Below are 13,216 nucleotides of genomic sequence, written 5' to 3' on the forward strand. Positions count from 1 at the left end.
TGGTCAGGAGGGCATGTTTCCTGGAAACCACGAAGGACGGAACTAATGGCTGTTTCAGTCTTCAGTGTGCGTAAAGCACAGCATTGTGGGAGGGTCACAGGAGACTAATAGGAATCGTTTCTTTACTTGTTTATGCACTATGTTTTGCAGGTGGGTTATTAACTTCTTTGATCACTTTTTATAGGTTTTAAAAATGCACATAAATCAAAATGCACATAAAGTGATTCTCAATGGCAGGTCAGCTCTGGGGCCGGGCCGCCCTCCCCGTGTTGTCTGCCATCCGGCCCGGTTGCCCAGCGCCTCGCTTCGTATTGTTTCTCGGCTGTTCGTTGTCTCCCCTCAGGGATGAGGCCTCGCGAGGACAGCACGTGGCTTCTTGGGTGCTGTACCCCCGTATGGAGCGTGTGCGTGGCACACAGTACAGCAGGAGGTGCATTGTTTCTCGGACAAACAGATTTGTAAGTGAAACTGTACAGGAGACTAGATGCATCCTGGATTTGGTCCTCGCAGTCACTGACGTGCTCTGGGCCTCACGCCCACTGCTGTCGCGTGGGGTGACAGTGTCGGTGGGGTGACAGTGTCGTGTAGGGTGACAGTGTTGGTGGGGTGACAGCGTGCGTGGGGTGACAGTGTCGTGTAGGGTGACAGTGTCGGTGGGGTGACAGCGTGCGTGGGGTGACAGTGTCGGTGGGGTGACAGTGTGTAGGGTGACAGTGTCGGTGGGGTGACAGCGTGCGTGGGGTGACAGTGTCGTGTAGGGTGACAGCACGCATGGGGTGACAGTGTCGGTGGGGTGACAGCGTCGCGTGGGGTGATAGCGTCGCATGGGGTGACAGCGCGCATGGGGTGACAGTGTTGTGTAGGGTGACAGCACGCGTGGGGTGACAGTGTCGGTGGGGTGACAGTGTCGGTGGGGTGACAGTGTCGTGTAGGGTGACAGCGTCGGTGGGGTGACAGTGCACGTGGGGTGACAGTGCACGTGGGGTGACAGTGTCGGTGGGGTGACAGCGCCGCGCTGGGTGACAGTGTTGCGTGGGGTGACAGTGTCGGTGGGGTGACAGTGCCGCGTGGGGTGACAGTGTTGCGTGGGGTGACAGCGCGCGTGGGGTGACAGCATCGCGTGGGGTGACAGTGTCGGTGGGGTGACAGCGCCGCGTGGGGTGACAGTGTCGGTGGGGTGACAGCGCGCGTGAGGCTGGGAAAAGGGAGCCAGGGCCCAGCATGTGCTTGTGCAGAGCCTGGCACGGAGGAGGTCAGTGTCGGGGCTGCTCAGAGTCAGGACGGGCAGGACGGCCAGGAGGGCTGACCCAGGACGGAGAGGCCCTGCTCCACCCTCTGACCAACCCTGAGCGGAGCTGACGGAGGAGGGAGCACACGAGCTCCGTGTCTCGTTGGCTTTCTGGTCGCTTTTGACTTGGGACGTGGGAAGGGAGAGGAGGAAGAACTGCATGTGGGCGGCCATTGCCTCCGGGGGGACAGTGACTGTGTGTGTGGGGGACAGTGACTGTGTGTGGGGGGGGGACAGTGACTGTGTGTGTGGGGGACAGTGACTGTGTGGGGGGGGGACAGTGACTGTGTGTGTGTGGGGGACAGTGACTGTGTGTGTGTGGGGGACAGTGACTGTGTGTGTGGGGGACAGTGACTGTGTGGGGGGGGGACAGTGACTGTGTGTGTGTGGGGGACAGTGACTGTGTGGGGGGGACAGTGACTGTGTGTGTGTGTGGGACAGTGACTGTGTGTGTGGGGGACAGTGACTGTGTGGGGGGGGGACAGTGACTGTGTGTGTGGGGGACAGTGACTGTGTGTGTGGGGGACAGTGACTGTGTGTGTGGGGGGCACAGTGACTGTGTGTGGGGGGGACAGTGACTGTGTGTGTGGGGGACAGTGACTGTGTGTGTGGGGGACAGTGACAGTGTGTGTGGGGGACAGTGACTGTGTGTCAGGGGGACAGTGACTGTGTGTGTGGGGGGGACAGTGACTGTGTGTGTGGGGGACAGTGACTGTGTGTGTGGGGGACAGTGACTGTGTGTGGGGGGGGGACAGTGACTGTGTGTGTGGGGGACAGTGACAGTGTGTGTGGGGGACAGTGACTGTGTGTGTGGGGGACAGTGACTGTGTGTGTGTGGGGGACAGTGACTGTGTGTGTGGGGGGGACAGTGACTGTGTGTGTGGGGGACAGTGACAGTGTGTGTGGGGGACAGTGACTGTGTGTGTGGGGGACAGTGACTGTGTGTGTGGGGGGGACAGTGACTGTGTGTGTGGGGGACAGTGACTGTGTGGGGGGGGACAGTGACTGTGTGTGTGTGGGGGACAGTGACTGTGTGGGGGGGGGACAGTGACTGTGTGTGTGTGGGGGACAGTGACCGTGTGTGTGGGGGACAGTGACTGTGTGTGTGGGGGGGACAGTGACTGTGTGTGTGGGGGACAGTGACTGTGTGTGTGGGGGACAGTGACTGTGGGGGACAGTGACAGTGTGTGTGGGGGACAGTGACTGTGTGTCAGGGGGACAGTGACTGTGTGTGTGGGGGGGACAGTGACTGTGTGTGTGGGGGACAGTGACTGTGTGTGTGGGGGACAGTGACTGTGTGTGTGGGGGGGACAGTGACTGTGTGTGTGGGGGACAGTGACTGTGTGGGGGACAGTGACTGTGTGTCGGGGGGACAGTGACTGTCAGGGGGACAGTGACTGTGTGTGGGGGGGACAGTGACTGTGTGTGGGGGACAGTGACAGTGTGTGTGGGGGACAGTGACAGTGTGTGTGGGGGGACAGTGACAGTGTGTGTGGGGGGACAGTGACAGTGTGTGTGGGGGACAGTGACTGTGTGTGTGGGGGACAGTGACAGTGTGTGTGGGGGACAGTGACTGTGTGTGTAGGGGGGACAGTGACTGTGTGTGGGGGACAGTGACTGTGTGTGTGGGGGACAGTGACTGTGTGTGTGGGGGACAGTGACAGTGTGTGTGGGGGACAGTGACTGTGTGTGTGGGGGACAGTGACAGTGTGTGTGGGGGACAGTGACTGTGTGTGGGGGGGGGACAGTGACTGTGTGTCGGGGGGACAGTGACTGTCAGGGGGACAGTGACTGTGTGTGTGGGGGACAGTGACAGTGTGTGTGGGGGACAGTGACTGTGTGTGTGGGGGACAGTGACAGTGTGTGTGGGGGACAGTGACTGTGTGTGTGGGGGGGACAGTGACTGTGTGTGTGGGGGACAGTGACTGTGTGTCGGGGGGACAGTGACTGTCGGGGGGACAGTGACTGTGTGTGACAGTGGGGGGGGGGGGCAGTGACGGACAGCGTGTCCGGGGCAATAGAAAGCCTCCCTGAGGAGACACTGAGGAGGAAGGCTGAATGACGTGAGGCAGGCGTGGGACCATGCGGAGGCATAACCTGGGTCAGAGGGCGTGAGGAATTCTCTCTGAAGGGGGACAAGCCAGGAGGGATCAGCCAGAGGGCCACTGACAGGGAAGAGGCCTGAGGGGGTGGCTGCAAAGGGCGGCGCCCATCGAAAGCCGTCCCACCGGAGTTTGGTTTGGAGTCAAGTTGAACTCCAGGGAGCCGTGGATCTTACGCAGAGCAGAGGGCTAATGGGGTCCGATGTGTGTTGAAGCCATCCCTGCCAGCTCTGAGCAGTGTGTGCACGAGGATGGGAGGTCTGGAAAGAGGTGAACCTGGAGCACTTTGCAGACTATTTCTTTTTCTTGCAACACTCTGCACTTCCCGTTTTACTCGGAAGAAAACTGGTTTGCTCAAGATCAGACAGCAGAGAGGGGGTGCCAGCTCAGAAAGACCCCAGAAGTCAGTATTGGCTCGCTGGTGACCTTTGACACTACAAATGTTCAATTAGACCCTCGGGAACTTTTTGAAAATGTTTGTGGCCTGGAACGCAAGCATGCGTACGTCTAAAAGCTCCTCAGGAGAGTGGTCCACGCCACTTCCAAAGCCAGAAAAGATGGCAGCCAGCTTCTTCCTGAGGCCTCATCAACTCTCCCCAGGATCCGGAGCTTCCCCGTGAGGCAGCCCCGCCTGGGAGACCACGGTTTGAAATGGTAATGGTACCGGCCATTTCTGGTCTGGGGAGAAGGTGTTGGCCACCGAGGCCTAGTCTCCAGCGCACCTCTCAGCATTACTGAGGAAGTTGGCAGAGACAGACGTTGTCCAGGTGGATGTCTGTTATTAATCCTAGTGAAAGCACGCGCCTCCTCCAGTGACCAACAAGACCTGTTGACGTAATTTATCAGTTCTCTGGCTTGTGAATTGTGTTCACAGTCTAGGATGTTCTGCTATGGGCACGCTAATTATGCAGCTTTCACTTGTATTCACAAGAAGTAAAATGTTCTCACGTTGAGTAACCATTTTCCCAGTGTCCCTTATTTTCTATTATAAAGCGATGACAGGGAAAGAATGGGGCGCGAGGGTAACTGGGGGTGAAGCAAGCGACCAGGCTTGTTATCTGGCCTGGGCTGCAGTGAGGAAAGACCTGTGATGAAAAGAGGTAGTTGCACTAAAAGGAAGTGGATGCTAATCACGAAAACCGCTTTGAACACCCTCCCTGACGGACAGCCGCTCGGCCTTGGTAGCTCCTGAAGGACGCGGGGCTCCCCCCGTGCATGCCGTAGTGCACTCTGTCCGTGAAGAAAGCAAGACTGGGAACCCGTGTCCCTTGCCCAAGAGGCCAGAACTGTTTCCTTTAGGTACGATTGCTCTGCACCTGGGTTTCAGGGCAAACGGGACTTTGAGCAACGCCTCTTACGTAAGCCAGGGCCCTAGTCTTAGAAAGCAGAAACCCTGCCGTGACGGTGGCCCTCAAGGTTCAGTCCCGAGGCCTCTCTTCCACCAGTCTCACCAGCCCCAGGCTTGGCGGCTCCAGAGAAGTTCCAATGCCCAGCTCAGTCTCCCTCCCATGTCACGGAGGACTCCTCTACTCGAACCAGAAGACCATTTACAAAGAAGATGGTAATCCGAACGAATCAAAAGCCTGTCCTATCTGATGGCCTCAACCTTTCGTGGCTTTTAAAGTAACTGTCCTGCCCTCCACCCGTTCCTTTTTTGATGAAGACGCTAGTTAGTTATAGCACAGGAGCCTCGATGGGCAGCCTGAGGAATGGCTGCGTGGAGATCCACCGTCACCAGCCCCGGAGCAGGGCAGCATCCCTAGTGTTTGGGGAGGTGGCTGGGTCGTAGTAAAGGGGGGGCGGGAGCAGAGGGAATCGGACATGAAGGCGCCTGACAGACTGGGGAGCCGAATCGGACACAGCCCGCTCCCCTCTGCTCCGTGGCCCAAAGCGCACCTCACGTAACTCCCCTGGCGGTGCGTTCATGTCTTTCAGACCTGGCCACAAACCAGCATCGTCTGGGAAGTTTCAGTGTTTGTTTTGTTTTAGAAGTAGTGCATATTCATGGGAAAAGTCCTATAGTATGAGAGAGGGTAAAATGAAAAGTAGTCCTTACACTCCAGGAAGTCCTTGGGGTGTTTAATTCTAGATTAAAAGATCCCTGGGCCCCACTCCAGACTTCATGAAGCAGAATCTCCAGGGCCCTAGGAATTCGTATTAAAAAAAAAAAAAAAAAAAAGCTTCATAAGTGATTGTGATAGACTTTCAGGTTTGGGAATGAACTCCTTGGCTACATAATACCTGAGATCCCTTTCAGTAAAATCTGCTAACCGCCCCCCCCCCCCCCCACCGCCCTCCCAACATTATAGGGTTTAGTTTGCCAGCGGCCAACAGGACGGGCCTCTGTGAACTGAAGTGACTCTTCTTGTTCACACGCCTTCTCTCCTGTCTTCAGCTGCTCCCTTCCCTCACCGTAAAGTTTTCCTGAACTCCTTGCCCCACATAGTTGGGAGGCAGTGACTCATTCCATTAAAGCTTTTTGGTTAATCCCATGAACCCATCAGTGTGGATGAACCTGCTGACTAACATGCATCCCGCCTTCCCAGGGAACACCCTGCCTTGTGTCGACGGGTCCGGTCCCGTGAGGCTCCTGACACCTGGCTACAGTGCGGGCTCCTCTCAGAGCGAGCGGGAAGGCGCTTTAGTCAGCAGCGTCCAGCTAAAGTCTGCGGAACAGACACCTCCACGCTGACCAAGGTACTCGTCCAAGTATCTGAAAAAAATAAAAACGTGGTTAAAATGAATACGTTAATTGACACAAAAGTAAGTGCTGGGAATCTGAATTTCAATTAAATGAAGTGGTTGTTAATCAGTGACGGAGAAGGAGGTTTATTTGATACAAACTCTCCAGACCCAATGACTGCAGGACAGAAATCACCTCCCAGACCCCGTGCTACCAAAACCACCCAAACCAGAGAAGGAACCCAGGCTGGATCCCTGTGACAGAAAGTGACATAAGAAGACAATAAAAATGTGTTTCCCGGCCAAAGACAGGAAACAGGAAACACGGACCTCAGGCTGGAATACCTGACCCCTACGAGACAATTCCACAGCCCTTCTGTTTTGAATATACATGGCATGGCTTCTGTCATCTCAGAGAATGATTCTATTACTTTAAAAAGTTCCTCTCTGGAGCGAGGGGCCAGGCAGGACCCCTGCACCCTATTTATCTGTAGGAAATCTGGAGTGTAAGGCTCAGTGACGTCCCCAGTTTTAAAGGGAAACCTGGGTGCGCGTGCCGCCATCCTGACTTGCAGAGGAGCTTGTGTGGTTCTGCATAAACCTGTGTCTGTTACGTTGCATGCAGACTGTGTGTGCCCGTGTGGAGGGAGGGCTGAGGTGCAGTCACCCTGGGACCCGCCAGGACCCCCTGCTGCACCCGACCAGTCCGTGCTCTGCGGGACACCCTAAAGGTGCCTCTCTGCTCCCACAGCCCCTGTGCGTGATGTGCTCTTAGCCCTCAGCTCCTGGGTCTGAAATGGTCAGTGGGAAGGCTGCAGGGCGTGCCTTCCTCTTGCTGAGCCCGCTATGCACTTCAGGAAGTTCGTCTTCTGATCCCCCTTGTTCACCCTGCAGCTGAGGAGCCACCAGTGCATGACGGGCAGAACCCCATCTCTATCCTCTCCTCTGCCCACCTCACCACTTCCCATTTAGTGCTCAGGGAGCAGGTCTTAGAGATGCTACAGACATAGTGTGATGCACCTGGGCACTGGGACACAGTGTGGAGGCACCTGGGCATCGGGACACAGTGTGGAGGCACCTGGGCACCGGGACACAGTGTGGAGGCACCTGGGCATCGGGACACACTGTGGAGGCACCTGGGCATCGGGACACAGTGTGGAGGCACCTGGGCACCGGGACACAGTGTGGAGGCACCTGGGCACCGGGACACAGTGTGGAGGCACCTGGGCACCGGGACACAGTGTGGAGGCACCTGGGCATCGGGACACAGTGTGAGGCACCTGGGCACCGGGACACAGTGTGGAGGTACCTGGGCACTGGGACACAGTGTGATGCACCTGGGCATCGGGACACAGTGTGGAGGTACCTGGGCACTGGGACACAGTGTGATGCACCTGGGCATCGGGACACAGTGTGGAGGCACCTGGGCACCGGGACACAGTGTGATGTACCTGGGCATCGGGACACAGTGTGGAGGCACCTGGGCATCGGGACACACTGTGGAGCTACCTGGGCACCGGAACATACTGTGCATGATGAGATCTGTCCCAGCCATCGGGGAGGAAACAAGTAAATAGCCAAGACCTGTTCATTTAAAAAATTTCTTTTTAAAAACTGAAGTGTCACTGAAGTGCTATTGGATGGAGTCTGACGTGAGGACTGCAAATACTGCTCGAAGAAGAGACCATCGTGCTTTGTGCATCGTTTCCGATAAAGCGGGAGAATTATGTCGTGATAAAGATGAAGGCTGGATTTCCCTGCTCAGACACCTGTGCATCTGACAGGAACTTCCCCCAAGCCAGGAAGCTCTGCAAGCACGAAGTCATCGGAAGGCGGGGAAGGAGGAAGTGCTGGCCAAGTGAAAAGGGGAACAGGCGCCACAAAAGCAGGTTAAAACGAACCCAGAGAACAGTGGGGTGCCCGGCGTGCCATCGAGGTAAGCGGGAACCTCCTGTGCTGCTGGAAGGAGATGAGCTCGGTTTAATCATTGGTGGCTTTTGCCGTATCGGGCAGTGTCTGTGGCGGCCTGGGTGGGGTGGGTGTGTTGCTGGTTCTGTGCAGGTGTGTCTGCTCACAAACGTGAGGTTTGCTTGGCTGTTGCGTTGTTTCCAAACAGAAGGGCAGCGTCTGACTTTGAAAATCCAGAAGCTTATCAACAAATTGTGATTTTAAGACAAATGAAGAATGGTTGGGTGACCTTTTGGAACTACTTTCCAAAAAACCCCAAAAAGTCTTCTTCCAGATTGAGCAAAGAGAAGCTTATTTAGGGTGAGACTATGTGAAAGGCTTTTGTTTACCATGTTTTCATTCTACCAGGTCCTTGTGTATGTATTACGGGTTTTCCTGTTAACTTACTTTGAAGGAAAGAAAGGGTGCATTTATTTTCCTGTAGAAAGTCCTCTCTCTGTCTAAGTGACACGTCTCTGACAAGCGGTTGTAACACTGGGATGTCGTGCAGCATCTCTTCTGCTCAGAGCAGCATAGATGGTCAAACACAGCCTCCTCCTGGGAGCTGAGGGGTAACTCATGGCCCTCGGCAGCGCCAAGAGTCCTCCCCGGTGGGAGCCCGCCTGGCGCCTTCTAAAGAGCTGATGCATTTCAATCAGGGTTTAAAATTCAGCTCACATGCGAGCAAGTCATTGCTGAAGGAAGTACGTATGCTGTAAAATAGAACAAGTGTGATCAGCTCTCATCTGTGTTATAAGGGAAATGCCAAACCTTTGTCCTCGGAGTCTGGCTTGTGGAGGAGGGACTCACAAAAGTGCCGGAGAGTCAGACACGTCTCGGCCGGGGTTATCATCCCTGTGGTTGTATCAGACACATAGATGAATGCATCTCCTATCCGTGTGGTGTTTCCACCTGATGTACTGTAACCAGGAGTAGCTTGGACAGGTCACTGTTGGACTTGACTAGTCACAGAAAGCCAGGCCCAAGTTGTGGGCTTCCTTTTTCCTGTTTACGGTTCTACGTTACCTAAGGCAGGCTGCTCATTCATTAACCAATACTTAATAACCTAGCCGTGCTGGTCACAGGTGAATTAGATAAGCTCCCAGCCCTCGATTCACAGCGACAGCTGTGCTGGACAACTGTGTACAGGAATCTGGGTGAGAATAATATGTGGGGGGAAGGTTTACTTGAATGTTGATTCAGTAGCTTCTTGGTTGTTAAAGAAGTTACTTAACTGCTTTAATCTTGTCTTTTCTCATTTGTAATGTGGAGATTACAGTAGTGTCTGCTTCGTGTGGCAGCCACAGGGTTGAAGGAGATAGCAATCCAGGGAAAGGTGTTAGAAGGTGACCCAAAGTAAACTCTGCACTAACGATTAATTAATTAAAGACGATAACCCTTTCACAAGCACAATGAACAATATTGGATGACTGTACTGTTAACAATATTGCATATTTGAAAGTGGCTAAGAGAACAGATCTTAAAATTTCTCACCACAAGAAAATAATTGTAACTATGGGAGGGGATGCATGTTAACTAAACTTAATGTAGCAATCATTTCACAATATACACATCTGTCAAATCATGTTGCACATCTTAAACATATCCAGTATCATGTCAATTATATCAATAAAACAAAAAACAACTACTGGATGTAACTATTTCTCTGTATAATTGGAAAACTGTAATATTTTGTTGATAAAATCAAATCAAACCAGAACATTCAGTACAGTCCTTTCTGTTTCTCTTTGCTATTTTAAAACATTGAAGAAAACACTCTAACATTATCTTAATTGAATGGACGTTGTTGGCTGGAAGTTTTCAGAATGGTGCTAGGACGGCTTTCAAAAATATTTTGTTTTATGTCACATAGCTCTTAAGCATAAACTATACCCTCCTGTAGAAGACATACCTTTAGGTATATTTTTAAAGGTTTTTTAAAATTGATTTTTAGATAGAAGAAGGGAGAGAGAGAGAGAGAAACATTGACGTGAGACCGGAACAACCATTGGCGGCCTCCTGCGCTCCCCCTCCTGGGGTGGGGCCGCAGCCTGGGATGCGCCATTGCACTGGCACCCTTGTGGTTTAGTGTCGATTTAAGCAGTTCGTGCTGAGGTTTGGAGCCGGCTGTGTGGTCATCGTTCATTCGGGAATCCCTTTGCCTCCTCTGGCCAGGTTCTGCTGCTCTCTGGGACATAAAAATGCATGGGCCTCAGTTTCCACTCCCGGTGGTTAGTGACCACGCTGCGTGGGGAGTGCAGTGCGCTCGTGGGTGTGGGCGGGCCGAGGAGGGGTGGCGCGCACGGTTGGGGCACCCCCTTCCTTCGTGGAGATACCCCGCCTGCCGAACCTGAAGGCCCGCGCTAACCCTCCGCCTCGCAGACGGTCTGTCCTCACGCAGCTGGTCGCCATCGGTGGGAAACCGGGTTGATGGTCGAGGTCACAAACGCGCATTCCTGTGCTCTTCTTCACGGCAGGTCTCTGGATGGCAGGCCGCCCCACCTTCCTGTCCTTGAGTTTTCTGCTCTGCTGTTGCCCTCCCTGCGCTGCTGCCTCGCCTCAGCACTCAGCCCCCAGAGGACCGGGGGGTCAGGCGCCCCCCGACACGGTGCAGCTGCTCCCTAATGGGCAGGAGGTGAGAGACCGCAGCCACGAGAACCGGCTCCCGGGACCGCGCTTCCTCCGCCTCGCCTCCGCCTCCGACTGCTTCGGGACGCTGCCCGACCCCGTCCTCTCTGGTCTGAGAGGGCGATGCCTGGAGGAGCTCCCCGAGTTGGTCTCGAACCAGAACCAGAACCACACCCCCCGCGCCCTCACCGAGGGCTGTGCCTGTGAGTTCCTCCGGGGCCTCCGCGTCCCCCCGAACAGCACCGCCTGCGCCGCGATGCTGCAGGGCTGCGGCGGCGGCAGCGGGGCCGTGGCCGTGGCCGTGGCCGTGGGGCTCTCCCTGCTGCTGCTGGCGGTCGCCGGCGGGGTTGGGTGCGTCTGGCACTGGAAATGCCGGGGCCGGGCCCCCCTTGCCCTCCCGGGGTTCCTGCGGGGGAGGCGCCAGCGGAGGGACTATTCCAAGACGCTCTCCGCGGGCCCCCAAGGCGTCAGCTCCAAGGCCCCCGCCCCCCACCCCGGAGCAGGGGAGGCGGACCCCCAGGACCACTACGAGAACCTGCCCGCGGGGGGCCCCGGCGCCGCGGGGCTGTACGAGAACGCGGGGCGGGACCCCTGCCAGGAACACGTCTACGGGAACGAGGCCTCGGGCGACTATTACAACTTCCACGCGCCCGGGGCCCCCGCGAGCCCGCAGGACGAGGACATATACATCCTCCCGGACGCGTGCTGATCTGCGTGCCCGGCAGTCACCCGGACCCTGGGCCGACGTCATTGCCGCTCGGGCTTCCCATGGAACGCCACTCAGTCCTGCCTGAGTCTCCATGGGCGCCCCGCGGAGGAGCCTCAGCTCCCGCCCCCTCCCTGCGTGCGCACGAGCCCCTCCCCACCTGCGCCCCCCTCCCCACCTGCACCCCCTTCCCCTGCCTGCACCCCCCCACTCCCTGCCTCTTCTCTCCCGCCTGTCCTGATTCCTTCTGCGAGAGGTGCATTGATCCTCCCCCTAAAGTTACCTGTTACCTTTGCCTTTATTCCGCTCTCCCCATCGTTCTCTGCTCAGGTTAATAGTCATGTGGTTGCTGCGCACCCACAGTTCCCCAGGACGCTGCCAATTTCTCCCCAGAAAACGTCTTCAAGGGCCACATCACTCCTTTGCCTCAAACTTTTTAAACAGGGGGCCAGTTCACTGTCCCTCAGACCGTTGGAGGGCCGGACTAGAGTTTAAAAAAAAAACTATGAACAAATTCCTATGCGCACTGCGAGCCCAGGACGAGTCGGCTGCTAAGCAGGACAGGCAGCGGCACCCAGCGGGCCAGCCGCAGTTTGAGGACCCCTGCTGTAACCTTTTGCAAAAGACCTGATACACTTCTAACTCGGAATTCATGGCTTCCCACAGCTGGTTTCCATTTCCTTTCCCGGTGACGTCTCTGCTTCCATCACAACCACCGGGAACAGGCCACACCTGGCCGTCCCTGCCCCGCCTTCCTGGTCGCTCTCACCTGCCTCTGGTCAGAGCCTCTGCAGGGCTGTCAGCCCAGGACGTTGTCCTCCTGTCCTGACCTCCGGATTCTGCTGCCTGTTGCCCTCTGAGCATTTAAACACACGACCTGTGCTGTGGCATGTTAGTATGTACGTATGCCCCAGGAGAACGCCTTGAACTCCTTGCTAATGAATGCAAAGTGCCTCACGCTCAGAATCAGCCCAGAGTCTGGATCACCGTCCAAGGCACTCATTACTGTTCAGGGGACAAGAATGAATTGTACATTTTGCTAAGCAGTTGTTGTTTGTTTTGTTTTTAAACTAATGCGTCCACCCAAGGAATATGTACTGAGTACCTCTGTCTACTTCTCACTGAGCTGGGCCATTGGCGGGGTGTGGGGTTGCGGGGGGTGGGGAGGGGAGGCCTGGGTCCCGGACCGCAGAGTATAGTAGGAAAGAAAATGCAATAAAAACCAACAGTAGCTGTGCTGGCGAGTGAGCTGACACCTCATCTCCACACCCGCTGGCCTGGGGCTGTCCTCTGCAGGCGCTGTTCCTCCGACAGGCGGACCCGTATTGGGTTCTGACTAGGTGGGCTCGAGGGAGACCTGTCGGGACCTGTTCTCGTGTCCTGCCACCCTGTGACTGACCCAGCATCACTGCTGGCTGCAGATTCCAGTTCCTTCCAGCCCTCCTGCCACCAGTCCCTCCACCTGTCAGTCAGCAATGCCAGCACCTGCCAGGCGGCACCCTCCCACCCCCTGGGCTGAGAGCCACTCTCCAGAGCCCCTCCCAGGTCTGGTCCGGCCCTGCAGGCGCCCCCTTCTGGTCCTGATGGTCCCCAGCCCTCTGCTCGGGCTGCTTCCTGCCCGCCTGCCCGCCTGCCTCCGTCTCTAATTCCGGACTTTTCCATCCCTCGGTTCCTTTTTGGCCAATTTTCTATATTTGATTCTCCCTGTTAAAACGACCTGATACGTTGTTTTCCCCCCAAGTGGACCCCTAATGGTACAAAGAAAATGTATAGCAGGTGCTTTAAAGAAAAAAAAATGTGTTCTGCTTTTGAGAGCCATGGAGTTTGGACGGGAAGAAGGTTTGGGTTTAAGAAGTTCAAAGG

The 13,216-nt window shown here is 55.7% G+C and overlaps 1 protein-coding gene across 3 annotated transcripts in view; it reads left to right on the forward strand.

Moving 5' to 3' along the window:
* The window catches only part of GAPT (GRB2 binding adaptor protein, transmembrane), a 33,036-nt gene that overhangs the window by 12,187 nt on the left and 7,633 nt on the right, over window positions 1–13,216 (forward strand). The window contains exons 1-2 of one of the 3 annotated variants that reach the window (XM_080688750.1): window positions 7,958–8,008; window positions 10,497–12,442. The exons of 1 other annotated variant lie outside the window; for it this stretch is intronic. In XM_080688750.1, coding sequence (XP_080544876.1) covers window positions 10,505–11,356 — 852 coding nt within the window. In that variant the 5' untranslated portion in view covers window positions 7,958–8,008; window positions 10,497–10,504 and the 3' untranslated portion in view covers window positions 11,357–12,442. Of the gene's footprint in view, window positions 1–7,957; window positions 8,009–10,496; window positions 12,443–13,216 lie in introns of those variants that run through there. One more of the 3 variants, XM_080688749.1, reaches the window with a different exon arrangement.

The sequence above is a fragment of the Plecotus auritus genome (assembly GCF_963455305.1).
Source record: "Plecotus auritus genome assembly, contig: SCAFFOLD_38, whole genome shotgun sequence".
NCBI lineage: Eukaryota > Metazoa > Chordata > Mammalia > Chiroptera > Vespertilionidae > Plecotus > Plecotus auritus.